This window comes from Macroventuria anomochaeta (genome assembly GCF_010093625.1).
Source record: "Macroventuria anomochaeta strain CBS 525.71 unplaced genomic scaffold BU25scaffold_25, whole genome shotgun sequence".
NCBI lineage: Eukaryota > Fungi > Ascomycota > Dothideomycetes > Pleosporales > Didymellaceae > Macroventuria > Macroventuria anomochaeta.
The window spans coordinates 484,142-510,594 of NW_022985386.1; the positions used below are offsets into that span (position 1 = coordinate 484,142).

Sequence of the window (26,453 nt, forward strand, 5' to 3'; positions counted from 1 at the left end):
TCCCCCCCTCCCCCCGACCGCCGCTGCCATCTCGTCCGCCATGGTCCAGTTGATCGCAAGGCCGGGGCGCAACGCCGCTCGCCAGGCGAAGAAGGCGAGGGAGATCCGACACGTCAAGGGCGCCATCGTCTGGCACGAGAAGAAGCGAGTAGCGCGCAAGGAGCTGATGAAGGCGCAGTGGGAGGCAAAGCAGACGTGGATGCAGCGACAGAAGTGGGAGCATGAGAACATCACACAGGTCAAGCGCAAGGCCCTGCGCAACGCCGTCGAGGACTGGAAGCTCGGCTCGCTGAGGCCCAACCGTGCCGTCAACGTCGCGGACGGGAAGTACGCTGTCGTCGTGCCCACTCAGGTGCAGAAGCCCGAGATCCCCACCAAGATCCAGGCGAGGACCAACGAGGCCCGGGAAAAGAAGGGCTGCGCGGCCGAGTACCCGCTGGTCGTCGACGACAAGAAGTACTTCCCCATCGTCAAAGGCGACCGTGTCGTGGTGACGAAGGGCAAGGAGAAGGGCAAGATCGGGATTGTCATGACTGTGGTCCCTAGGACACACGAAGTTATCGTCACGGGTATCAACATGGTGCGTAGAACAAGCAGTGCGCGATGTGTCGAACGCCAGACTGACGGGAACAGGCCTACTATGACTCGAAAATCTTCAACGCTGGCGCCCAAGACATCGGCCCCAGGCGCGAGAGCGAGATGCCAATCGCAATGGACGACGTCCGTCTTGTTGTACCCTACGCCTCCACATCGTTCAGCCGCAGCGGGCAGAGCATCTACGAGGATGTCATCGTCGACAAGGTTCTGTTTGAGCGCCACAGCACTGGCATTGACCCCTTCACCGGCACCGACTACGGCAACGCCGAGATCCCCAAGCAGCACCAGTACGACCCTGAGACCGGCCTCCCCATCTTCCACCGGTACATCGCCGGCACACGCTACCGGATTGCATGGCCGTGGGAGACTGAGACAAAGGCGGCGGACAGCACCCTTCCAACACCCAACAAGAAGGCCGCCCAGGGCTGGCTATCAACGACGCTGGGCACGCTCCGCCACCCCATCACTACCCTCCAGAGCTGGCGAAACCCCACAAGCAAGAAGCCGGCTAAGCGCGCACCCTCCACCCTTCCCCTCTCCACCCAGGTCGAGAACATCGAAGCCAGCGAGGCTCGAAACCAGCGTCGCGCCGTTCTCCGCAGCGAAGACCCCAAGCACAAGGACGCCCACGACGTAGTCGACACAACACGCAACATCGTCGAAGGCTCCGATTCAATGAGCTACACACTCGTTGCTCCTCCCTTCCCCGACACCCTGAGCCAAGAACTGCGCGGCGACGTCTTCGAGATGACCCAGACCGCCCGCCACGATACCGACGCACCGTACAAGCCCATTCGCGGCAAACACGTGAGCCCCAAGGCACAAGCAGCGCAGGCGTTTGCGCAGAAGAAGGCCAGGGCTGCCGAGCGCATGAAGACCCCCATGCAGCTGAGGTGGGAGCAGGAGCAAGCGAAGAAGAAGCTTGCGAAGAAGGAGGGCCCGGCTGTGGATACCGAGACGCTGCTTGCGGCGCTGGGGCAGCACATGTCTGCAAATGGCGTAAAGCTGACCACCAAGAGGAGGGCAGCCAGTCAGGTTGAGGAGCTCGATTAGACGGGCTAGGTGAGGTTACAAGGGGTTTTGCATTTGCATGGGTGAGGCTTGTCACTTGTAGCATATTGTAGATAGATATATAAGACGTTGGGTTCGCTTTTTTTTTTATTTTTTTTTGTACAGTAAAGGTGGGCGGCATGAGGTTGTAGGAATGCATCGAAGACTGAATGAATATCACACATGTGTTTCATGGCTATTCATTGGGTATCGTATGTAAAACGCCGCGTATGCACGCCTTCCTCATCCTCGTCCAACCTGCTGTCACACGAGTATACCGCAGTACTCCGCCCGCCCAGCATACCCCTCCAGCCCCTCCCACTGCACAAGAAACCGATCCACAACCCTGACCAGCAACTTCCCACTCAAACTCAGCGTCCTGACCCGCGCGAAACTCTCCACATACACGGTCCGACACAGCCCTCGGCTCTCAGCGCCCCGGACGTTGAAGAAGCGCAAGATAAAGGCTGCGAGGATGAGGATGACGGCTGTGGCGGGGCCGTTGGTTATGATCAGCGTTGGAAGATCCGACTCTGACGTGCCGAGCAGGGGGTGGAACGCTGCGAGGAGCGTTTGAAGCGCGGAGAACGGCGTGGTGTAGAGTGGTTGATGTATCCTCCTCGCCCTCGGTATGGTAGCAATCGTATAGCACTCCGGACCCACACAGTGCCATCGCTCCTCCCTCCTCTTCGTCTCCTTCCTGCCATTCCGAGCAATCTGAGGCGCACCTCCCTCCGCTGCAACCGACCCTTCCTCTCCGGCCTGAGCGCGCGCTGTCCGTTCCTCCAGCGCTTTCTCGAAAGCTCCGGCGCGCTGTGCGCTGAATGCGTCGCCGCTGCTGACTACGTAGGTTCGGTGTGTGTACTTCCGCGAGTCGAGGTCTCGAAGCAGAGCGAACATCTCGTGCGTGTGACCGCCCGAGCCTAATACCACGAGGACGCGCGCAGTGGTTGGCCGACCGCGCAGTTGCGCCTTACTTGGTCGTGCATTGGGCAGGATTGCAAGCAAACGTAGCGAAGCGGCAACGAAGAGTGTAACGAGGAGCGCAAGAGCGAAGGAGAGCGTGTAGAGCGAGGAGGGCGGGGGCGCCATTTGTGGAGTATGGCGACCGATAGTCGATGGGATGGAGTGATGGTAGGGAATGATGAAATGGAGTACTACAGCTTGAGCTTGCTGGAGTGTTTCCGTATGATTAAGCGGGACATTGCTGAAGTTGGGGTCGTGGTGTTGGTGGTGTTGTATGGAGCTCAAGTACGTGTCGTAGCCATTGGCCAATGGGATTACAGGTGCTGAGACGCGATGTCACATGGGCATGTCGAAGGATTATCTGTACACTGCACTGGCTTCTGGTACATCTTGTGATATATGGAAATAATCACAGCCTTGGAACGGAATCGCACTTGCTCAAACACTCTCAATGATTCTTCTGAAAGCGCTCGAAAGACAATTCCCACAACTTCTCTAACGCTCTCCAGCCATTACCTACTCTCTTCCACCTCCGTCTACAGCTGATACCTGTAGTCTGGGTTCAAATCACCCAATTCCGTCTTCTCGTACTCCGTCAAGCCGACGTCTCTTACACTCTTCTCCCTCGATCGATTCTGCCACGAACATGCGACAAAGTACAGGCAGCAACTGAGCGCACTGAAGCACACAAAGGCGATAGAGATCGAGTATCCCGGAATGTATCTTGGGGCATCCTTCTTCAGAAACGCGAATACAGCGATGATTCCGCCAATGTTGCCAAAGCCGACCTGCCATGCAGATCCTACAGAGCGACGATGGTGGCCACCAAGATTCATGTTGAACTACAAGAGGTAAGTCTCAGAACGTTCAGGTAGAAGGTGGCTTGATGACTTACCCAACAAACAATGACAGGCATAGCAGTGTATGCGCCCATAGCGACCAGGAACAATGCCGCATACTGAAGATCCGGGTTGTTGTGGACCGAGATGAGAATTGCAAAACCCGTGATGCAAACACAGATCGGGAAGATGGTGAACAAGAATCGGTGCTTCAGTCTGTCGGAGAACCACGCGACCAACATGGAGAAGCCGAAGGCCGCAGCCCACGGCGGAACGGAGTGCAGTTGAGTCTGAATGGGACTGTAGCCGTAAGACTGGATGATGGCCGGGCTGAAGTACGCATAACCATATGCCGGGACGATGAGACCAAAGTACATGAAGCCGCCAATCGTGACCTTCGGGTCCTTGAAAACGCGCCCAACGTCGCCGATTGTCATCTTTCGATCGTGTGCAGACTTGCCTTGATCGATCTGCAGACGCGCTTTGATGAAGGCGCGCTCATCCTCGGAGAGCCACTTCGACTCCTCGGGAAAGTTGGGCAGCATGAAGAAGAAGAGGAATGAGACAATGACGGTAAGAAGGCCCTCGAGGATAAAAATCCAACGCCAGCCTCTGTAGCCCCTCAAACCATCCATTTTTCCGATGGCACTGGCAAGCAGACCTCCGAAAGCGCCGGCGAGAGTGGTTGAAGAAAAGAAGAATGAGTAACGCTTCTGAGCTTCGTGGCGACGATACCACATGCCAATAAGGTAGAACGCTCCAGGGAACATGCCCGTTTCGCAAACACCAAGGAAGAAGCGCGTAGCCAGAAGACCGGAGTAGTTCTGGACGAAGCCTTGAAGCATGGTGACGAGTCCGAAGCCAAACATGCAGATGGAGAGCCAGACTCTTGGCTTGAGCTTCTTCAATATGACATTGGAAGGGATTTCGAAGAGGATGTACGGGACGAAGAAGATGACCAAAGCAATGTTGTAACGGTTGCTGTGTAAGTCAAGATCCGTCGAGAGACCGAATACATTGGCGTTGGCAATGTTGACACTGATGCTGTTAGTTGACGCAGTTCCAAGGGCTCTGCATCACATACCGGTCCAAGAAAGCTAGCAAATACATGACACAGAGGAACGGAATGACGTGGAGATCGATTCTCCGGACCAACTTGGCCTCGGTCGTGTGCGGCGGGCATTGAGCGAGCTCGGGGACTTCTTCATGATAGTTGCCATCGTACTGTGGTGCTGCCTTCTGTCCATTGAGATCTGGAGACGCTTGAACGTCCTCTGTGTGTCATTAGCCGGTATTCTCGAGCATTGTAGCTTGTGGGCCGGTCTGTCGCCAGGATTGCATCTATAAAGAATGTACAGATGTAAAGCAGTGAAAACTTGACTCACTCTCTTTCTTGGAAAACATCTTGGGACGGTAGAGACGTCGTTGGTGTGACTGAGAGGTCGTGAACTCAGTCTGTCGATATCTTGCTGTTCTGGCTTTTTGGACCACGCGGTTGGTCACACTAACAAGCTGCAGCGATCACTGCCGTACCACGTTTGCACCTGCGCTTGTGAGATAAGGAGGAAAGGAGATGAATTGCAGACAGAAAGTTTAACAATCACCAGCCATCCTGCCCGCTACTATGGCCGAGGTCGCAGGATTGCCATCAAGGTCACCTCGCTAACTCCACGGTTTTGTGGGGTGGTTTACACGAAGGGTGTCCACAGATGGCCCAAAGAGGCAGCTGTTTATGCTCTTCCCCAAGCTACGAAGGCGTGGCTGGCCGACCCGGTCGATCCGCATGTGCACATCACTGTGCTGACATCCTCGCGTCAATTATAAGTCTTTGTTTAGACCGAGTCAAAGGCCGAAGCGGGGAGGACAGATACGAAAATCAGCACCTGGCCGCCGCCGTCGGTATGACGATGAAAGGATGCAACTTGGCGTTCTATCGGATGTTACAATAGGGTCGACGGCTGTGGCGCAGAAAGCCAATTGAAAGAAGGTTAGGCGGCTTTGTTCGGAACGGCATCGGCGCAAGATTGTGAGTTGATGGGCGCGCATACTTTGTGTGAAAAATTGTGCAGGAATTCACAAAGGCCCGACTTTGCGCCTCCCCAAACGCTGCTTCCATGGTGAGGCGCGTGTATCATGTCAAGTGAAGGACGGAAGGTAAGGTCACGTTGGGTAGGGTTGGATCCGGGCGCCTCTCGGCGGAGTCTGGCCTGGTTCCGAGCTGGCACTTCACAAGGCGCTGGGGCGACGCTCGAATCCCTCAACGTCGACTTTTCGGTCGACCTTTCATCCCCTTCCCTACACTCACCTTTCAGCCTCAACACCGGGAATTTGCGCACCTTCATGCCACAACAGCACAGCTTCTGGATACTACAGTGCGCCGGCAACGCTCCCTTTCGTTCTCAGTGGCGGGCAGGCTGATCAGCCATGGTGAATGTAAAGAATGTCGCCTTCAAAGTCAATAAGCAGACACCAGTCTCCCAGACACCTCCCCAGGCATATGGCACGGTCATCAACTGTCGAAAGCCGGGCGGCAAGCGGGCCTTCAAAGAGATGAAGGAAGTGCGGTCGCACTCCGTCCTTCTTACCAATGTTTCTGGCACCAAAAAGCGCAGACGAGATCAGCGAAAGAGCGAGGAACTCCAAAGTCAGATGAAATTTATCCCGTCCTCACCAGCGAACGCACAGGCTGCGCTAGCGGCTCTACGACAGGATGACCAGCCCCTCATCACCCAGAAGCTGAAGCAGATCAAGCCCACTAGGTTCAGGAAGGGCAAAATTTTAGAGAAGGGATTCGATCTGGACTGCTGGTTCACCATACTATCGTTTTCGGATCCTGCGCAACTATTGGAAATGCGCCTGAAAATCCCATCGTGCTTTCGCTTCCTAAGGGACAACCCTAAGCTTTGGGTCCACAGCCGAAACAACTACTACGGGGACGACATGCCAGGACCACCTTCAGGTCTGAACGAATTCCAGTATGCGCATCTTCGACATGGTCATGGCTGCATGGGTTGCGGTGCGCCGAGTACACGCAAGACGTACTGGGCATTTCTTCGTCGATGGTGTAAGACCTGCCTGCAGTCCAAGACAGTCAAGGAGCACGATGCGTTGATCATCATGCGTGCTGCAGGCGTTGACGACGTCAGTTTTCTTCGCAGATGTCTTCCCTCTGGTGTCTTTGATTCTTGGGGTAATTTTGTTGGCGTTGGACCGGCCAGTACACATTCACTTAAGACGATCTACCTACTTTCGGAAGTGCAGAAGCTCGACAACGAAGTCCGAGACGCTGCTGCACTCTACCCGGAGACGTGGTCCGTCGAAATACGATCACGCATGGCTCAGAAGTACGCTCTTGTGGACGACCGCCGCGCTTTCGCGCGGAAGATGGAACTTTGGGAGGAAGCAATCCGCAGCAACAAGGCCAGCGACTATCAGGCAAAGAAGGCGGCGCGCAAGGCATATTTTGAACACAAAGCATCACAACTCGATCCGCCGATTAGCTTGAAGGAGATGGAAGCTTGTCCCTCCTACCGTCGTGCCATCGCTATCCCCAAGGATCCCAACAACACGTCTTGGCAACAACTCAAACCAAAGCTCGAGAAGGAAGCCCTAGAGTTGAAACATGGACGACTATCTACTCCAGAGACACGACTAGGCACATCGTCGGCATCAGCTTCGGGTACCTCAACGCCGAACAGCATGCTGGCCCCCCAGCCCTACCAGCACCCCATACCAGGAGTACCAGCTCTTTTCTTGCCTCTGCCTCACAACCACCACCAGCACTATCCCTATCCGCATCCACCTCCGTATTGATTCCTCGGTCATGTCGTCACATAGTTTTCTCATTTGTTGTTTTTAAGGGTTCACAGTCGCATAATCTGGCATGGAGTTGGTGGTTCATAGCTTCGGCGCAAACAGACGGGGCATTGCATGCATGGCGTCAATGGGGTCAACATTGACGAATCCTTGGGGGATAATTTGGGATGTTTCAGTTTGGTAATTGGGTGGAATGGTTTATACTCACCGGCTGCCAGGCCGCATCAATACACATTGTTTTACTCACCATGGCCCTGCATTGTGGTGCTCATACATACTTGCTACCTCCGCGCCTTTAGTATATTTACACACTCGCGCCTTTTGACATATGGAAGGAACACTCAAGGTCAGCTGTACAGACTTGCTCAGCTGCTATCACAGCATCACATGCAGGTTGCACGAGTTCTGGAGAACCATGTTCATCCCACTCTTTGCCGCACCGGGGAGACGACGGCATGTGGGCACGGCGAAGGGTCTCCGCAGTAACAGCTTACAAAACCTGAGAGCCGATTTGTTGCCGAGGGTGGATCGGGTGGATACCATCGTGCTCCAGATTCACAACAACAGAGATCCCCTTGAGTTGGAGACGGGCAACATCAAGAGGATGTAGATAGAACCGATATGAATATATCCGCCCCTCATGCAAGATGCACGTTGGACTGGCACCTCCGCAGAGCCTCGTTTACCCCTCGTCTAGGCCCAGCCCTGCGTTGATCCAGTGGCACCCAGCCAATGAGACGATCAGGAGAGCGGATGAGTTGGAGTGGGTTTGGGAGCTACGAAACTGCCAGCATCCCCCAAGTTCGGGCAAAACAAAACCTCCTTCGCGTATGCATGATATGGAATCGTTATTCATGACCGGTCAAACATGGCATCTTTCTCTCTGACAGATGTCAAGACCTCGGATCCCGTAATCACTGCAGTCCAGACGATGAGCAATTGTAGAGCCGCTGATTGGCCGGTCGGCACGAATGCCCCACTTCTTTATCGCGTTTTCTAGAAATGTTGCCATCTTTGCTGCTTCGGATAACTTGTCCCTTATAAGCTTCTGCGCCCTTGCCGTTTGATCATCTCCATCCTCACTTTCTTTGATACCCTAAGCTTTCCCTTTGGCTGCCATTGAGCACTACCGCCTATTCATTACCCCACAATTAGCACAGTACGATCACCGGTACACCACCCGAGGCCACACCACCACAATGGCATCTGCCTCGCGAACCTTCTCCCGCGCTCTGCGTACCGCCGCTCCCTCCCTCCGCTCTACCACCACACGCTCCGCGCGCTTCGCTGCACCGGCTCAGAATGCTTTCCGTAGCAAGCAGTGGCAACGCGGCTACGCCACGGGCAACGAGGAGCCCACAGACAAGTACGAGGGCAACCCTACTGGCATGTTCGTCGGTGCCGGTGCTCTGCTGCTTGGTGCTGCCGGTTACGCTGCCTACACCTACAAGCCTGAGTTGCTAGGCCTCGAGGGCAAGCCCAAGGCTCCCTTCGTTCCCCGATTTGAGAACTACCAAGAGGTCTACAACCACATTGCGAAGCTGCTCGAGGAGCACGATGACTACGATGATGGCAGCTATGGCCCCGTCCTGCTGCGTCTGGCATGGCACGCTTCTGGAACGTAAGTACCATGATGGTGTCTCTGAGCATGAACAGCTTCTAACGAGACACAGCTACGACAAGGAGACAGGAACGGGCGGTTCCAACGGTGCCACTATGCGCTTTGCCCCCGAAGGCGACCACGGCGCCAACGCCGGTCTGAAGGCTGCCCGCGACTTCCTGGAGCCCGTCAAGGAAGCCTTCCCCTGGATCACCTACTCCGATCTCTGGATCCTCGGCGGTGTCGCCGCAATCCAAGAGATGCAGGGCCCCAAGATCCCCTACCGCGCCGGCCGCTCTGACCGCGACCTCTCCTTCTGCACACCTGACGGCCGTCTGCCCGACGCCTCCAAGGACCACAGCCACATCCGCGCCATCTTCGGCCGCATGGGCTTTGACGACCGCGCCATGGTCGCTCTGTCCGGGGCTCACGCTCTGGGCCGTTGCCACACTGACCGCTCTGGATACTCTGGTCCCTGGACATTCAGCCCCACTACTCTCACCAACGACTACTTCAAGCTGCTGATTGAGGAGAAGTGGCAGTACAAGAAATGGAACGGCCCCAAGCAGTTCGAGGACGTCAAGACCAAGACCTTGATGATGCTGCCCACCGACATGGAGATTGTCAAGGATAAGAGCTTCAGGAAGTACACTGAGCTGTATGCCAAGGACAACGATGCTTTTTTCAAGGACTTCTCAAACGCTGTTGTCACACTGTTCGAGCTTGGTGTGCCGTTTGAGCACCCCGAGGACCAGAGGTGGGTCTTCAAGAGCTCGTTTGACTAAGCGTATCTGAGCATTGGGAGATGTGTGAGTGTGGAGGATTTCATTTGATGTCGAGATATCCAGCTAGGTCAACTAGACCATTGCTTTGTGCGAGATGAAGGAAATAATGTCCATGTTTCTTCGATTCAGAGTCGCTTAGACTGCACCAGTACGATAGAGAAAGAAATATACATATATATATATATGAACACTGTGTATTGCCTTGAGTATATGTTGACTTGTCTTGATATGTCAGTGGTAGCTTCTGCCCTACGCACAGCTCACACAGGGCGTAAGATAGATATGTACGTCAAGCCCTCCCACTGCACATCCGACTGAATATGTAAAGCCCCACACTCGTCGCCCATAGAACGCTACGTAACGTAAGCAAACAGTGGAACGAAGTGCATCCTGATACTCAGTCTTGCAGGAAGGTATGTGCAAGCTGGTTCTGCTTTCTCTCCCACCACGCCTTATGCTCCTTCTCCAGTCGCTGCAAATCCGCGACATGCTGCTTTCCCAGACCTGCGATCTTCCCTTCGAGTTGCTGAACCTCTCCCGAAGGCAGATCAGGAATAGCAGGAATCGGCTTCTTCTGGTGCCCTGATGTCTGAAACAGGAATCCTGGGAACAGGCTTATCATATCCGGGCCAGCGAAGGACACACGCTTCCTCTTTCCCTTTCCCTTAGCTGAGCTGTCATGCTCAGGGACGAAGGGTGTCGACTCAGCCTTGGACGCAGGGGAGAAATCGTTCACATCAGTATCAGCAGTAGACAACAGAGCTGCTATATCATTCTCGCCCAGACAGGCAATGCCTAGCTGGAAGACCTCGGCCACAACGCCTTCCCACTGACGCTGCAACTCCTTGATCTGCTGCATCTCGGCTCGCATGTGCTCTTCGAATGACTGGAATCGGTCGTACAAGGTTGTCTGAACACGCTCGATCTCGCCCGAGGTCTTTATTCTCTGAAAATTGTAGCGGTAGCCGGAGAGAGGGTTGCAGAGCTTCTGAACGATGCGCTGGTACTTGGCGGGCGCGGTGAGCTTGAGTGGCGAAGCTTGGGAGCCACTGTTGGTAGGGTCCGAGGAGGCGACTTGGAGATTGCTTTCATATAATTTGTTTAGGAGTGTGTCGAGGTCCTTGCGGATCTTGGCAACAGCGGTAGAGTAGAGGTGGCGGCGGTACTCTTCACTTGTCTCTGGAGCACACTGTTAAAGCTCTCCTGGGTAACAGAGACAGTGATGTACCTTTGAAAGCCAAGGCGAGTGCATGCACCTCTTCTTCCGGTCTCTTCTTGTTCATCTTCTTCACCGTCGACTTCTGTGGGCTGCGGGAGCTGGATCGTAGTTGGGCTGTGTCGAGCTTTCGCTTCTTGAAGACTGCAGCTGCAGAGATGGTGACTGCCTTCGCCGGAGGCTTACTGAGGTTCGGCGTCTTGAAAGCATCTCGATTGCGTAGCTGTATCGCTGAGGTCGCACCTCTGCCGTCCATCGCTGGCGGGAAGAGGTGGGGCGGGCTGGTTGCGGTGAGGTGAAGTGTGGTGGAGCGAACGTAACCAAGCGGGACGTAGGGAGGAAGGTACGCTCGAAAATCAAGGAACCTCGAACACGATGACCGGTACAGAAAACAACAGAGAAGACTACAACTTCAAGCAAGATATCAGAGCTGCAATACTCACGATGCCAAAATTCGTGCGCATTTATTGCTAGACTCGAAGTATCTGTACATTTTATGATACATCGGTCAAGCTGCGAGGCCAAAACGTGCTTCCGAGCTGTATGGTACAATCATTATGTTTATCCTCTCTTTGACCTCTTCCTCTTGATGAACGAAGCTCTTACTTCTGCTCGCCCTCAGCTGGCACAACAACGTTCTTCTCCTCGAGCATCTTCGCCAGCGAACCATCCTGGTGCATAGTCATGAGGATATCGCAACCACCAATGAACTCCTTATCGACGTAGAGCTGGGGTATCGTGGGCCATTCCGAGTACTCCTTGATTCCTGTCGCATTTGTCAGTTTCCATTGCTCACGCCACCTCTTGAGACCTCAAAGCTCTGCAGCTGGAATTGCGCAAGTAACGTACCTGCTCTCAGCTCCTGATCCTCGAGCACATTGAACGCTGTAAACTTGTCCGGGTCCACACCCTGCATGCCCAGAATCTGTATGCTCGCCCTCGAGAACCCACACTGCGGTGTCTCTGGGGTACCCTTCATGAACAACACAACGGGCGAGGAAGCGACGGCGCGGTCAATTGCGCTACGAACTTCATCGGAGAGGCATCGGATTTGGAAGGGTGTGAGGAAGCGTGCGCTTGGGGAGGCACGGGCGAAGGTTGCGCGGGTGGCGGTGCGGAAGGCCTGGTGTTGTTAGGCACTGATTACGTATGACAGGAAGCTGTGTATAGCTACATACTTGAGGAATAACACGTCTTGAGAACATTGTGAGTCGTGTGAGTGCTTGGTGATGGATGACGACACCTCCGAGGCTGTTCGCCGCAAATTCACGGATGAGGTAATCGGAGCTAAGAACTCATATCACTGAACCCTCATTGGTTGCTGCCACCATGTTGAAGTATACATAAGGCTGAGAAGAGAGTAATTAAACCGTATAGCTCTGATGTGATTATCTAATGGAGCAGAAGCACGTTAGGAACACGACCGAGAAGCCAAAGTTTGTAGTGGTAGTCATTCGTCTATTCCCATGACATACTATATACAGAAAACATCGCTCAAGGCTTTTGATCCGCCTATATCTGAAACATCCGCACATTTTTGGTCTATCCAACCTTGCAGAACGAAACACAATCTGTTCGCCAAACCGTTTACTGCTCATTGACGACGTAGCCCCACTCGTGGCTCTCCATGCCATCGCTTCCCCACATGATGCCCTTCAGCCATGTCCTGACAACGTCAGTGTAAACACCAATCTGGCCCTTGGCCATAGGGACATCGATGTCATTGCCTCGGAAGTGAATCTGGCTGATCGGGGTCACGAACCAGGCTGTGCCAGTAGCGAAAGCCTCGACAAGACGACCCTCTTTAGCAGCCTCCTCAAGCTCGAAGATGTTGAACTTATGCTCGACGACCTCGAGGGCCTCGAGATCCTCGTGACCGGGTGCCAGCTTGGTGCGTGCGAGTTCGAGGATGGATCGGCGTGTCACACCATCAAGAACGATGCGCTCCTTCAGATCAGCAGTAACGATCTGCAACTTGCCCTCCCTTGTGCGCCAGACAACAAAGAAGTTGCTAGCACCAGCCTCGGTTACAGTGCAGTCTTCGCCGAACAGCCAGAGAATCTGGTGGTATCCTCTCGCTCTCGCCTCGCCCTGTGCAACGAGAGAAGGTCCGTAGTTCGCACCGACCTTGGCGTAGCCGAAACCTCCTGGCCAGGCACGGCACATGTCATCCTGAGATGCGAGGAGCTTCATTCCACCGGGCAAGTCACCCGTCGGCGCGAAGCAGCACAGGATGACAAAGAGAAGGGCCTCTTTTGGTCGCTCAACACCGAGAGCTGGGTCTGAGGCAATCATTGTGGGACGGATGTACAGGAAGCTGCCAGGGCGATCCTTGGGGAGCCACTTGGCGCCATCAGTCTTACACAGCTTGACGATCAGCTTGAGGAGCTCCTTGGGCGGGAAAGCAGGAAGAGCGATACGGTTTGTCGACATGAGCATGCGGTTGCAGTTCAGGTCCGGGCGGAACAGGCGAAGCTTGCCATCGTGGCCGCGGTACAGCTTCATTCCCTCGAAGCATTCGGTCGCGTAGTGCAGGCATGATGCTGTGGGTGCCAGGGAAAGAGGTCCGTAGGGTTGCAGAGTTGGTGCGGCCCACCCTTCCTCAGCGGTCCATTTGGCCTGGATCATGTGGTCGGTGCAAACTTTCTGAGAGGCCATCTCTGCTGAGCCCAAGGCAGGGACAGATCGTGGGGCTTCGGTGTATGTGCATTGTACTTTCGAGGCATCGAGCTCAGCAAGAGGTGACTCGTCAATCTGTGCGTTTGTTTCCCGCTCTGGTGGCAGTGTGGCGGTGATGGTGTTTGTGAGGGATGCCGATTTCAATTGCGAAACGGCGGACTTCTCAAGAGCGTGCTGGATGCCGGACTTTGTGAGGTCAGTGACGGACTCGCCGTCGTTGGAAGGTGTCAGGACAATGGAAGGCATAGTGGCTGCGGGAACGGATATGCCCTGGGGTATCAATGGCAGGTGCGAGTCTACTCTGATGTGAAAGGCAAGAGTTGGGGAACGCGTCTTATAAGGACAGAAAGTTTGCAAAAAAGAGTCACACCTTCCTATCACGCGGAGAAGTCCAGACTAAAACTTGTCAGGACGGAAGACGGAGTACCGCGGGACTTAGGACACTAGTCTTCCTTGCATCAATGGCGGTGTTCGATAAAGAGAGACGTTGACGAAGTTCTGCGTGGACCCTGACCGCGGCCTTAATAATTTTGTGCGGTTCAAGATCGCTCGGTACCGCCAACTGACAGTCTTCCACGTCCAGCTTTGGTCAAAACTGCCGTGTGGCATATCGAATTCTTCACAGCCATGACGAAATTTCTATCTAAAGGCCAAGCAAGTCGGAAAATGTTCCTGCAGGGCGTGTTGCGGTAGGGCGCGCGGTCACGCCCTGCGGTATCCAGCACCGCTAGCCCTGGAGTATCCGCGTACCGTATCGCCGGTATTCCTCCGATTGCTGGATGCACGAACGACTCACATTCAGCCTCACGAGTCACACTCCGGTTCGGACGTGGTTGATCACTTTGATACGCTGATCACTGCACAGTTCTAACAGCGACATCGCAGCTGGCATGCATCTACAGTGAGGGTAGTCGAAGGAGGAGTGAGTTAGACGGAGAGGCAGCTCGGCTTAAGGTGCGGTTCAGTCTAGTGGAGGCAACGGCACAACGACACAGAAGGATCAAGTGGCCAGGGATGCAAGCAAACTTGAGCAGCAGGGGGGATCCAGTTTTGCAAGATTGAAAAGGAAAGTCAGATCTTGAGATAAGCCTAAATACCGGGAAGTGCATAGCTTCGTGCTGAACATACCGCTGGTAGCCTGGCCATCTATATCCGCCTCACCGATTTCCCAATACGAAAGAATGATCTAAGACGATGCCTCAGCCATTGGACCAGGTTGTCGGAGACCGTCAATGCCTTTCAGAATGCCATCTGCGACTTCGCCCACACGTCCTTCTAACGCATTAAAATCCATCTTGCTGATTGCAGCGTTGATCTGCTCCATGACCGGTTCCTCTTGGACTGTTTCTGACATGACCTGGCCTTCTGTCCTCCAGTACTCTTCTCTGACGCCTCGAAGCGCTGAATCGCGATTGACAGAATTTGTGATGAGGCCAAGAGCGCGCATCTTGTTCATGGTCTCCTCAGCCACGCGTGTCGCCATCTCCAATCGTTCCGCGATCGAGACGGGCTTCGCAAGCCAGCGGTTCGTACTAGTAGCCCAAAGCAGAAACGCCATGCCAATATTCTGCACTGCAAAGATGATATACCGCAGAAACCTTACGCGCCAGTATATCGAATCGATGTTCTGCACGAACTTTGCCCGCTTGTTGACCGTGATGTCGTACGTCGCTATGAACCATATCTCCACAATCAGAGTCGCAAGTCCTATGATGGTCGCGTGCGTGCGAAATCTCGAGCCTTCCGTTCCAACCAACGAAGAGGTAGCCAAGCCGAGCACAGCAAGCTGGAAAATGTGCGGCATGACTATCTTTGGCAGGCTGTACAGGAAGTAGTTGTTGGTATCGTTGCCGTTCGCCGTGGTGCACCACACACAGTTCAGCAATGTGTCCGGACCGTACGCCAGATAGTAGAGCTTGTTGCGCCCGTTGACTTCGAATTTCGATCGTAACGCATGGTCGACCTCCGTAAGCGGTCTGAGGTGCCGCAACCGGGCGAACAATACGCTGGTCTCGGTGCGAATGTGGCTCTGTGTCGCGAGGAATATGTTCTCGGGCGCGAAGCGTGATAGCGACAGAGCCAGGCAGGCGATGGCGGCAACGAAGAGGAGGTTGAGTGCGTTGCTCACCCGCGGTGGAGTCGGCCGTATGGGGACGCTTCGAGACGTTGCGCGGGCGACGTTGAACCAGTCCATGATGCGCGGGAGGACAAAGGGCCCGAACAGTATGAGCAGCGAGTGCACATTCTGTGGCAGGAATGTGAGGCGTGGGATTACGACGTAGGAAATGACCAGCAGAATGATCGAGCGTACGTTGAACATCTTGGCTGTGTGGGTGTCATGGGCGTAGTCGGTAGTTGCACGCGGTGGTCTCTGAACAATGCAAAGTGGTTGACGTGTAGGACATAAGGCCGAGGCAAGGTCGCGTTTGCGTTAGTGGGTTTCCCGGCAACGCCCCTCCGGCCTCGTTCACTTCCACTCTCGATAAGCCAAAGTTTGTTCAACGAAAGGCCTTTTGCAACATCATAACAAGTCATTCATCATGTCAGCAGTCACAGTTAGGAGAAAGTGTATTGGAAGCTGAATGAATTTACATCCTTAAACCTCCATCTGCTTGCGTCTCACCACCTGCAAGCACCTGCCAGTCTGAAGGACTGCGCAATGTTCCCAAAGATTATACCAAAACGCCGTTCAGCATGCACCGAACCTGATGCTATTGATGAACGCCGATGTTGAGATCGTTCATCTCCCCAGATCTCCTTTTTAAACTACCGTAACGACCCAGAATGCAGGTTGAACTTTTGGGTATCATAAGAACGTCATTACACACATTACATGGTAGCATGTTGATATGCCACTCGAAGCGACTGCGTTGATGAAACACAGTCGAGGTTGCCAAATGGCGGGAAATTTAAGAAGAGTACTTCTCGCGGTTGTACTTGGCGGCGTTGACCATGTTGATCAGGGCAGCCTTGGTCTCCTTCCACTGACGGGTCTTGAGACCGCAGTCAGGGTTGATCCAGAGTTGCTCGGGCTTGAGGTACTTCAGCATATCGGCGACACGATCCTTGATCTCCTGCTCAGAGGGAACACGGGGAGAGTGGATATCGTAGACACCAGGACCAATGTGGCGGGGGTACTCCTTGTCCTCGAAGACCTTGAGGAGCTTGGCGTCGCTCTTGCTGTTCTCGATGGAGAGAACGTCAGCATCGAGGGCGGCAATGGCGTGGAAGAAGTCCTGGAACTCAGAGTAACAGAAGTGGGAGTGGATCTGAGTGGAGTCCTTGACACCGGCGCAAGCAAGCTTGAAGGAGTCAACGGCCCAGGACAGGTACTTCTCGCGCTCGGTACCCTTGCGGAGGGGAAGACCCTCACGAAGAGCAGGCTCGTCGACCTGGATGACGTAGATGCCGGCAGACTCGAGGTCAACAACTTCGTCACGGAGAGCGAGGGCAAGCTGCTGAGCCTGGACGGACTGGTGAACGTCGTCACGGGGGAAGGACCAGCGCAAGCAGGTGATAGGACCTGTGAGCATACCCTTCATGGGCTTCTTGGAGACGGAAGCAGCGTACTTCGACTCCTTGACGGTCATGGGAGCGGGACGAGAGATGTCACCAACGATGATCGGGGGACGGACGCAACGGGATCCGTAAGACTGGACCCAACCCTTGGTGGTGAAGGCATAGCCGTCAAGGCGCTCACCGAAGTACTGGACCATGTCGTTACGCTCGGGCTCACCGTGGACGTAGACGTCAAGGTCGAGCTCATCCTGGATCTTGATAGTCTCCTCGATCTCCTTCTCGATGAACCTCTCGTACTCTTCAGCGGTGATCTCACCCTTGGTGAACTTGTTACGCTGGATACGGATCTCCTTGGTCTGAGGGAATGAACCAATGGTGGTGGTAGGGAAGAGAGGCAGGTGGAGGTGCTCCTTCTGCTGAGCGTAACGTGAAGGGAACTCAGACTTGCGCTCGTGCTGCTCGGGTGTGACGCTAGCCTGGCGGTCCTTAACGGCCTGGACATTGGTGCGCTTGGAGGTAGCGCGAGACTGCATCGACTTGGCGTTGGCCTCAAGAGCCTCACGAACGGAAGCAGGGCCCTCGTTCACCGCCTTAGCAATGATAACAACCTCAGCAACCTTCTGGACAGCGAAGGAAAACCAGTCGCGGACCTCATCATCGAGCTTCTTCTCGCTGTCAAGGGAGTGAGGAGTGTGGAGGAGAGAGCTGGAGGTAGCAACAAGGACACGGTCCTTGCCGAGCTTTTGAACAGCCGACTCGACGATCTCGATGGCGTTCTTGAAGTTGGTCTTCCAGATATTGCGGCCGTCAACAACACCAACGGAAAGCGCTTGGTTGGAGCCAAGCTTGCTGGCAACGGTGTCGAGCTGCTCAGGGTTCCTGACGAGATCGATGTGGACGGCAGCAACGTTCTGAATGCTGGGGAAGACGTCAAGGTTGTGAACGATGTCACCGAAGTAGGTGGCAAGGACAAGCTTGGGCAGACCGCTGCCGGTGAGCTTCTCGTAGGCAGGCTTGAAGGCATCCTTGACCTTCTGCTCGAGGTCGAAGACAAGGACGGGCTCGTCGATCTGAACGTACTCGGCACCAGCCTCCTTCAGCTGCTGAAGGAGCTCAACGTATACGGGCAAGAGCTTCTCGAGCAGAGAGATGGGGTCGACGGACTGGTTACGATCGGCCTTACCAAGAGCAAGGAAGGAGACGGGACCAACAAGGACAGGGCGGGTGGTGATGCCAGCCTCCTTGGCCTCCTTGAACTCGCGAACGGGCTTGGGTTCGGAGGCGAGCTTGAATGTCTGGTCATCCTGGAAGGTGGGCTTGACGTAGTGGTAGTTGGAGTCGAACCACTTGACCATTTCCTGCAGTGCGTTAGTGGAAAGGTTACACATAGCAAGGTTTCGCTCGACTTACCAGACTGGGAACATCGACACCATCCTTCTGGTGACCACGGCCCATGGCGAAGTACTCATCGAGAGGGGACAGCTTGGCGCTGGAGTAACGCTCTGGGATAGCCTGTTGTTGTCAGCGGAGTCACTGATGTACGTGCTGGCTGCTGGCTTACGTTGAACAGCTGGATGTGGTCGAGGAGGTGGTCGTAGAAAGCGAAGTCGTTGCTGGGGATGATGTCGACACCGGCATCCTTCTGGATCTTCCAGTGCTCCAACCTCAGACGGCTGGCCTCCTTGACGAGGTCTTCCTGTGAGAGCTTGCCAGCCCAGTAGGCCTCGTTGGCCTTCTTGAGCTCACGGTCCGCACCCATGCGGGGGAAACCGAGAACTGATGAGTGAACCATTGTAATGTATGGCTCTTACGCGATTGAACAAAAGGATATAGAGAAAGAAGACAGGAACTCTCAAACTACAATAGAAGAGTGAGAGAGTATGAGAGGGGTGAGAGTCAATGAAAGAGGGCGGGATGGTGTGCTTTTCAATTCTTTTCTGGCTCCTGCATGGCGGGGTCGGTCTAGTCTACTTTGCTCTCACCGCCTACGTCGCGCTAAGGTAATGGACGACGTGATGATCCTCCTGGGCGTTTACTAACCGATTTATTCTCGCTGCGCGTGGTAGCATCTCGAGTCCACTCGCTGTGGAGCGTTGTGACAACTTCGATTTGTCGTGACGTTACCTGCTAGACGTTGCTGCCAGGTCCCTCCAACAAACAGAGGGTCCCTCATTTGTTTTCTGCCACTCCAACAGCTCCCCACTCCCGCCGAAACCGGAGGGGCTGCGCATTGAACTTTGTGCTCGAGACTCAAATGCATTCAAGGACCCCTGAACACGCTCGGCCAGCTACACAAACTCAATTACTCAGGGAACGTCACAAGCAGTAAGCAACCCAGCATTTGAGCTACTTAGACAAGAAGACAGCATATTAAGTTTGTGCATGCAGCTGGATACTCTACTTGTTGTTCCGCCACCTTGCAGTGGACCCTGTTGATCATGAACTACGTTGAGGCACTAGCATAACATCGTGAGGCTGAACACCAACCTTCCTAGCCTGGGAGTTGAGTTGCTCTCGTGCATTGCCCCTTCAGGTTGGTACGACCAAATTTTGTAGTCTCGTGGCGAGAAGCTCGGCGGCGACAGCGACGATACGACGGCGAAATTCCGTCCGGAGAGCTTTGAGTTGCTCCACAGTAGCTCCCCGCATTGTACATAAGAAATCAATAGCAGCCCCGCCATGGACATAGAAACGTCGCCCATTCCACACAACCTCGAATCCTCACGATAAAGCCACTGCAGATCTCAAGATGTCTAGGCCCCAGCACACCCGAACCGCCTCCACAAACTTGGGCAGCGGCTCCAGCCAGCGTGTTCTTGAGGGAAAGGTCGCGCTTGTCACAGGAGCATCGAGGGGTTAGACAACCGCTCTTCCGCGGAACATCTTCGAGCTTTGACTGATATTTCTAGGTATCGGTGTTGAGATTGCACGCAATCTGGCTAGCAAGGGTGCCAATCTTGTCCTCAACTACACTTCCGACTCGTCTGCCCAGGCCGCCGAAGACCTCGCGAGCGAACTACAAGCCGAGTATGGCATCAAGGCCATCACCGTACAAGCCAACATGGGCTCAGAGACCGGACCCAAGCACGCTGTTGAGGTAGCGGTTAACAACTTCAAACACCCGAAGACTGGCAAGTTCCAGCTGGATATCATCATCAATAACGCTGGCGTCGCTGGGAACAACTTTGTGGAGAATGTCGACGCTGAGGACTTTGCGAGACAATACAATGTGAACGTTCGTGGACCTTTACTGCTCTTGCAGGCTGCCATTCCCTACCTACCAAATGACCGGTCTGGCCGCATCGTCAGTCTGTCATCGGTCAGTGCTTCGTTGGGATACAGGGGCCAGTCGATCTACGGAGGAACAAAGGCTGCACTTGAGGCCATGACAAGAACATGGGCTCGTGAATTGGCGGAGCGCGCGACTGTAAACGCTATCAACCCTGGGCCAGTGGCAACAGACATGTACTGGGGCAACGACGAAAAGTTCATTGCTCAGAACAAGCCCTTCATCGAGACCACCCCGCTCGCGGCCCCCAGGAAGGGAATCGACGAGGACAGGATCTACGAGGCGTCGCAAGGTGCGGGAGGACGACCAGCATACAGTGAGGAGGTTGCAGGTGTAGTCGGTATGCTGTGCCTGCCGGAGGCCGGATGGACGACTGGCAGCGTTATCTGCGCGAACGGTGGCATGAAGTTCAGCGTCTGAGCGTAGTCAGGGATTTTGAGATGCAAGAGTTAGGGCGCATGATAATCTCGATATTCGCTGTCATCGTATATATTCTTTCTGTCATGAGCGTTGGCTATTACGGAGTGGTTGGCGTAAGCAGAACCCAAGTAGCGCCTCTCTGCAACGCGCAAAGGTAGAGTAGACCGAGACATGGTTTGAGAGTCAAGGTTCTAACAAATATAACAAGTATATTTTGCACAGCCGAGACATCCAGTGCATGTCGCGTGGAGACGTGGTTTTCGGTCATTCTCGTGGGGCTGCTGCTGCGCACGTGCATCTTGATGCTGCCATACCACCGAGGTTCCCAACCTCCTCCCTTTAATCCCAAATCCGAACGACCCCAGGATAGGGCATCACAAATCTCTGACAACAAACTCTGGGAGAAACAATAGAGATAACATGATCGCGTCCGGGCCGTTTGTTCAACCTTCGCTCTCGTTCATATGCTGTTGGACGCGCAAGCCACAGATCGGTTGCTGGGGTGATGTTGTTTAATCCAAGGCATCGCCCGCGCCGAGATTGCCTAGCCCTCACTCGCATTCCAGGACGTCCTGCTCCGGCATCATGACGTGCCTTGATTGGACGGCGTGATGACCGTTGAACGGAAACCAAGCGCCACAGTAGCGCGCTGCGCACGCAGGCGGGCAGGCTGGGAGACCGCCTGGCCTCTGTTTACGAACGGCCCGTCCGTTACCAGCCATCTTTGACGGACCCATGCATGAACTGCAGATCTGAGCATACCCCTCGACTCCCACTTGCTACAACGGTCCCAGCACTATCATCAAACATTCTGTACTACGCTATCTCGCCCTACCCCACAGCGTTGTCCATGGGGCGCCGCAAACAGCAATCGAGGTGAACGTCCTCAGCAAGACACTCAAGTCAACACCACGCCATGCGCTTGACCATGGCACCGTCTGCGATCCGGCTTCAGTGGCCCGCCCTATTACATGTCCCACTCCTGCTGTCTGTTTCTGTCGCTCAGATGCCGTATAATCCAACTCGACTCCTTCACAATGGCGACCATCTCTACGTTTTTCAGCCCTCGACCAGGTCGTCCACCCAGTTCCAGCTAGGTTTCATCGATGTCTCGACTAAGATCGATGCCGCCAGTCTGCCGTATACGACTCTCTACCCTACTCTGCCATTTCTGGACGACAAAATTCTACGCGCATTCACGCCAGTACTCGACGATGGTGGAAACCTGACCGTATACACCGGAAACTGCTCGCAGGGCGCGATCGGAGGCGAAGTCTGGAGCTTCACCTCAGCTTCTGGAGACAAGCAGAGCAGCTGGCTTCAGCAAGATGTGTCAGTTGCGAGTGATAAGCACATTGCTACGATAGGAGCAAACTATCTGAGCAACGGCATCTCGTTCTCTAGCATCGTTGGAGGGAGCGCGGCAAATAAAGGGGCTTACTTCTTCGGTGGCATGTGCCCTATCATTGGTGACAGCTCCAACAACTGGCAGTCAGCTGCGAATTACTCGAATCTCATGGTTACCTTGGAGCCGTCCAGCGAAGAGGACAGTGCCGTTACATACCAGATGGACGTCTCGTCAAGTCGAGGCCCACCAATACCAGAAGCTGGTTTCACCATGACCGGACTATCACCCACATACTCGAATCGCAGTGATGGATCGCAGACAAAACAGCAGAACTTTGTTCTGATAGGCGGACACACCAGCGCTGCCTTCATCAACATGTCCCAGGTTGCCTTGTTCTCTTTACCAGAACAAGGATGGACCTTCATTGGCGTCCAACAGCCTGACGCTTCGCACACAGACCTGGCCACGCGCGATGTCACTACTGTCGATCCACGCTCAGGTCACACTGCTGTGTTGTCATCAGACGGGCAACAGATCATTGTCTATGGTGGTTGGGTTGGAGATATCAGCTCCCCAGCGGAGCCTCAACTAGCAATTCTGAACATTGCAGACGGTTACGGCGGCAATGGCAAGTGGCAATGGCTAATCCCAGATAGTAACTCAGGTAATGGTCCTTCGAGCAGCTCCAGCCTTTACGGCCACGGCGCAGTTATGCTCCCTGGTGGCGTAATGATGGTTACCGGCGGCTACTCAATTACGACATCCGGATCACGACGACGAAGAGCCACCCCGACTGCGAATACGAAGGCGTACTTTCTCAACGTTACCTCCAATTCTTGGATCGCTGACTACTCCCCGCCATCTGGACCTTCGAGCTCCGAGCCAGCACCGACAGGACCTTTATCTAGCCCAGGCCAAAAAGCAGGGCTGGGTGTCGGAATCGGAATCGGGCTGGCTGCTGTATGTGGCTTATTCGCCTTTTATATGTGGTACACCAGGCGGCTACAAAAGCAACGTGGCCTACGGGAGAAGCAGCTGCAGGATCTTTCGTTTGCAGCTCATAGATATAACATTGATGGCTACTCCCCCGCATTTGATGGCCGGGGAGGTCATGTAGACGCAATGGAGTATCTTGCTAGTCAGAACGGATCTTACTACTTCCCGCCGGGTAGTCAAGGTGGTCAAGGCTGGAAGAGCGCACATGGACAAGACGCGGAGAGGACAGGCCTTCTTCTCGAAATTCCCAGCCCCACTCGAGGGTTGCGACGCAGTCTTAGCGGAAAACCTGCATATGCAATGGGTGCGGTTCGGGGCCCAGGCCAAATCCACCCGATTGACGAGCTGGAAGAAGAGGAAGAAGAGGCTGAGAAGACTACTGACAAGACTTCTCTGACTGAAAGACATGAGATGAGTGAGCGAAGGGCGGATCCAACCTCATCAGTGTTCGACAACGCGCCACACCTTGATCCTTTCTTTCATGCTCAGCGCCAGAGCGGTGCTAAGAAGACTGTCTTCCGTTCTGCCTCCTCTTCTCCGGTATTGGAGGATGTCAAAGATCACGATGAGCTGATGGCCGAATGGCCTGGACCTAGTGCAACTGTCAATCGCCGTTCGAATACAGTCTCTACTGGGAACATTGCCCCCGACAAGTCCTTATCGGATGAGCGTACAAACTCAAACCTAAGCGAGAGGAGTACGCGATCAAACCTTTCATGGACATCTTCGCACGGCAGTCTTGCCAGGAGTGCGTCCGTACGCGCGGCTAATATCACCGCCACCGCTCAATCAAATCCATTTCGGTCACCAGATGCTAGCCCCACCCACGACAGACCACGCGGATACAGCGAAAGTAGTAGAAAAACTCCAGCAGATCCACGGACGCAGTCGTTCAGCAGCGTGCGTAGCAATGGCTATGCAGACATTGAGTCGTTCAGGACTGCACAATCTTCTTTCGCTCACCTCCAAGCCGAAGGTGAGGTGTTACTTGGCGAAAACCTGGAGAACATCCGTCCTGGTACTTCGTCAACCTCAAATGGATCGAATTCGCATACGTTTGGGGACACGGAAGCAAGCAACAGCCGTGCTGCAACAGCCACGCCGGCGACCTCTTATGCGCTGAACATGTCACGCCCAGAGAGTCGAGACGTGAGGAAGAGTTGGTTAGGCAGTGTACGGAGAGTGCTACGCAGGTCAGCCTCGGGCGCTGACCGAACTCGATCCCTCACAAACACAATCTCCTATCATGAGCCCTACACAGATAACCCTGTCTCACCAGTCGAGGCTTCGACGATCGACAATCGCAAGTCTTTCCCGTCCAATCTACCACCTCGAAGGGCCGCCTCCGATGCAAGCTTCTGGAAGAGTAGACGAGGCAAACATGACTGGGAAGAAGAGCTAGAAATTAAGTGGACACGGAATAGTGGTGACGATTGGGGTGCACCAGAAGATATTGCTCGAGCGGAGGAGGATCGTATGCGACAGGAGTGGCGAGATAGAGGCAACTTGCTTGTTAACCTGACGTCTGACGATGAGTTACCCACACCACGCACACCAATAGCACCGAGCGAACTGGGCATACCAAGCGTGGATCACCGGCCCTGTACTCCTGCTGATGAAGGCGACTGGGACGTCGAGGCCGCTGTTGAGCGTCGTGTCGTTCAAGTAATGTTCACAGTGCCCAAGTCAAAGCTCCGCGTCGTCAACGCCGATCCTGATGGATCTAGCATTCTCTCACTCCCTCGTGAGAACTCTAAGGAGGGCGACAATCTCCTAAAAGGCGACACGAATGGCTCGCCTAGCCGAGTCAAGGATCTGGCCGGCAAGTTTGAGCAGATGTCAGGTTCGAAGATTTCGTCCCCACGAATGACACCTAGGGCAAGTCCGGTGCCAAGTCCATCCCCAAGCGTCAGAAGCATGAAGGTCCGGGCGAAACGTAGCTCAACTTCTTTGAACAGGCAAGGCTTAGGCCAAGGCAACCCAACGAGGCCTCTGGCAGACCTTAAGGCGAAGGACAACATTGTCGAAAAGTGAATATACTTCGAATAAGCGAGGCTCGAGCTGGGTCTGTTCATGGAGTTTATTTTGCTGTATATTTTGTAAATCGTGCGCTAGCCACTTGGGTGGTTACTTGATACGATGTTCATGAATGAGCGTTTGGCGTTGGTATAGCCTTTGAATAATGGTGTCGAAGAGGCATGAGCTACGTCACCAGGGTACATAGCACTTTATGCGCTCTTAGTTCATTGAAAACATCTCTACAGATATGTGTTGTCGGTTTGTCTGTTTACAGGTGGGTCGCCGCGACCTGATTCATCGAGTCAATTAGACGTGATCAATTAGCTCCTTCTCATCCTCGCCTTTTGCGCGCGGCCATCACCAGATCGTTGATCCACTTCGATATCGCGAAGTAACACCAGCCGCATCTCCAACTTGACGTTGCAAGCCATGCCAGCAAAAAGTTGGCCAACGGATAGGCCAGTTCCCAAGACACCGAACACTGATGTCCCGCATCTATGGGCCAGATACTTGCGTCGATCCAGCCTGTCTCGTTGGGTACCTGAGTGATTGATTGATCGGTTTAACATCCTATTTGAGTCTAAAACTATGGAAGACGAGAGAAGCTGTAGCTCTTCTGGTGATGCAAAGATTTAGTTACATGAGAGTGAGGTCAATGGAGGTACAAGGGATGGTGAGGGCTCAGGCCCAAAGCAAAATTGCTGGAAACAAAAGAAGTACAGAACAAATGTCACAGGTATATACTGTTTGGCTCCCAGTACCCATATCTATTGGGTTACTGTACCTTTTTGGTCGGTGTAGCTCAGGTGGGACCAAGCCGAGCCCTCACAACAAACTGTTGAAGTTGTGTCTTGAGCAAAGCTTGTAGACACTATTCGATTGGTTCTCGGGGATGAGCAGAGGTACAGAAAGCCGTCAGGGGTTGGTTATCACTGAGCAAGCTTGGAGCGGCAGAGGTTTGACTGTGATAAACCGCCATGATAATCAGGGGGTAGTCGTCTAGTCGAAGACCATGGCAACTGGTTGCAATGAGTAGTACAGAGTATACTGTCTGGCTCGAGAGCAGGTGAGATTCCAATAATGTCACGAAGATGCTACGAGTAGGCCCTTTAGGACTTGCTAGGAGTCTAAATCAATTACCACGTACGGTATCTAAGTAGGTACAAGACGTTGTGTACCGAACAGAACTCTACCAGCAATAGTCTATATACTTACGTGTGGGTTCATTCAGTTACCGGTTAATAATCAGAACTGAGTTGGATAGGTATCGGGGTTGCAAGTCCCAGAGCGGGGCTTGCAGAATTCTAATACTCC

General features: G+C 54.1%; 12 protein-coding genes across 12 annotated transcripts; 5 read left to right on the plus strand and 7 right to left on the minus strand.

Annotated features, from left to right (window-relative positions):
• The first annotated feature begins 17 nt into the window (after positions 1-17).
• BU25DRAFT_412658 (uncharacterized protein) lies at positions 18-1,840 on the plus strand. Its single transcript, XM_033706844.1, has 2 exons — positions 18-580; positions 634-1,840. Exons 1-2 carry the CDS (start codon positions 41-43, stop codon positions 1,648-1,650), a joined length of 1,557 nt encoding a protein of 518 aa, XP_033559814.1. The 5' UTR covers positions 18-40; the 3' UTR covers positions 1,651-1,840.
• A 71-nt stretch (positions 1,841-1,911) lies between these two features.
• BU25DRAFT_397065 (glycosyltransferase family 1 protein) lies at positions 1,912-2,739 on the minus strand (the record flags this gene model as incomplete). The annotated part of the gene is made up of 1 exon (XM_033704857.1): positions 1,912-2,739. One exon carries the CDS (start codon positions 2,737-2,739, stop codon positions 1,912-1,914), a length of 828 nt encoding a protein of 275 aa, XP_033559815.1.
• Positions 2,740-3,108: 369 nt separating this feature from the next.
• Positions 3,109-5,008, minus strand: BU25DRAFT_116869 (MFS general substrate transporter). Its single transcript, XM_033700397.1, has 4 exons — positions 4,838-5,008; positions 4,537-4,726; positions 3,509-4,490; positions 3,109-3,455 (listed from the first exon to the last, which is right to left on the minus strand). Exons 1-4 carry the CDS (start codon positions 4,854-4,856, stop codon positions 3,150-3,152), a joined length of 1,497 nt encoding a protein of 498 aa, XP_033559816.1. The 5' UTR covers positions 4,857-5,008; the 3' UTR covers positions 3,109-3,149.
• A 531-nt stretch (positions 5,009-5,539) lies between these two features.
• Positions 5,540-7,504, plus strand: BU25DRAFT_412660 (uncharacterized protein). Its single transcript, XM_033706845.1, has one exon. It carries the CDS (start codon positions 5,877-5,879, stop codon positions 7,263-7,265), a length of 1,389 nt encoding a protein of 462 aa, XP_033559817.1. The 5' UTR covers positions 5,540-5,876; the 3' UTR covers positions 7,266-7,504.
• A 799-nt stretch (positions 7,505-8,303) lies between these two features.
• Positions 8,304-9,812, plus strand: BU25DRAFT_450016 (class II peroxidase). Its single transcript, XM_033709673.1, has 2 exons — positions 8,304-8,889; positions 8,942-9,812. Exons 1-2 carry the CDS (start codon positions 8,468-8,470, stop codon positions 9,651-9,653), a joined length of 1,134 nt encoding a protein of 377 aa, XP_033559818.1. The 5' UTR covers positions 8,304-8,467; the 3' UTR covers positions 9,654-9,812.
• Positions 9,813-9,854: 42 nt separating this feature from the next.
• Positions 9,855-11,125, minus strand: BU25DRAFT_492878 (uncharacterized protein; the record flags this gene model as incomplete). Its single annotated transcript, XM_033711674.1, has 2 exons — positions 9,855-10,832; positions 10,882-11,125. The coding sequence occupies 2 exons, from the start codon at positions 11,123-11,125 to the stop codon at positions 10,051-10,053; spliced, it is 1,026 nt and encodes a 341-aa protein (XP_033559819.1). The 3' UTR covers positions 9,855-10,050.
• Positions 11,126-11,371: 246 nt separating this feature from the next.
• BU25DRAFT_412663 (monothiol glutaredoxin-5, mitochondrial precursor) lies at positions 11,372-12,112 on the minus strand. Its single transcript, XM_033706846.1, has 3 exons — positions 12,048-12,112; positions 11,719-11,992; positions 11,372-11,635 (listed from the first exon to the last, which is right to left on the minus strand). Exons 1-3 carry the CDS (start codon positions 12,072-12,074, stop codon positions 11,472-11,474), a joined length of 465 nt encoding a protein of 154 aa, XP_033559820.1. The 5' UTR covers positions 12,075-12,112; the 3' UTR covers positions 11,372-11,471.
• Positions 12,113-12,305: 193 nt separating this feature from the next.
• On the minus strand, positions 12,306-14,144 carry BU25DRAFT_412664 (branched-chain-amino-acid aminotransferas-like protein). Its single transcript, XM_033706847.1, has one exon. The coding sequence runs from the start codon at positions 13,792-13,794 to the stop codon at positions 12,457-12,459; it is 1,338 nt and encodes a 445-aa protein (XP_033559821.1). The 5' UTR covers positions 13,795-14,144; the 3' UTR covers positions 12,306-12,456.
• A 484-nt stretch (positions 14,145-14,628) lies between these two features.
• On the minus strand, positions 14,629-15,938 carry BU25DRAFT_412665 (uncharacterized protein). The gene has a single exon (XM_033706848.1). The coding sequence runs from the start codon at positions 15,866-15,868 to the stop codon at positions 14,735-14,737; it is 1,134 nt and encodes a 377-aa protein (XP_033559822.1). The 5' UTR covers positions 15,869-15,938; the 3' UTR covers positions 14,629-14,734.
• Positions 15,939-16,170: 232 nt separating this feature from the next.
• Positions 16,171-18,939, minus strand: BU25DRAFT_397088 (cobalamin-independent methionine synthase). Its single transcript, XM_033704858.1, has 3 exons — positions 18,629-18,939; positions 18,478-18,579; positions 16,171-18,425 (listed from the first exon to the last, which is right to left on the minus strand). The coding sequence occupies exons 1-3, from the start codon at positions 18,857-18,859 to the stop codon at positions 16,458-16,460; spliced, it is 2,301 nt and encodes a 766-aa protein (XP_033559823.1). The 5' UTR covers positions 18,860-18,939; the 3' UTR covers positions 16,171-16,457.
• A 664-nt stretch (positions 18,940-19,603) lies between these two features.
• BU25DRAFT_116923 (NAD(P)-binding protein) lies at positions 19,604-20,825 on the plus strand. The gene is made up of 2 exons (XM_033700398.1): positions 19,604-19,922; positions 19,977-20,825. The coding sequence occupies exons 1-2, from the start codon at positions 19,817-19,819 to the stop codon at positions 20,774-20,776; spliced, it is 906 nt and encodes a 301-aa protein (XP_033559824.1). The 5' UTR covers positions 19,604-19,816; the 3' UTR covers positions 20,777-20,825.
• A 742-nt stretch (positions 20,826-21,567) lies between these two features.
• On the plus strand, positions 21,568-25,398 carry BU25DRAFT_412668 (uncharacterized protein). The gene has a single exon (XM_033706849.1). It carries the CDS (start codon positions 21,705-21,707, stop codon positions 25,152-25,154), a length of 3,450 nt encoding a protein of 1,149 aa, XP_033559825.1. The 5' UTR covers positions 21,568-21,704; the 3' UTR covers positions 25,155-25,398.
• The last annotated feature ends 1,055 nt before the right edge of the window (positions 25,399-26,453 follow it).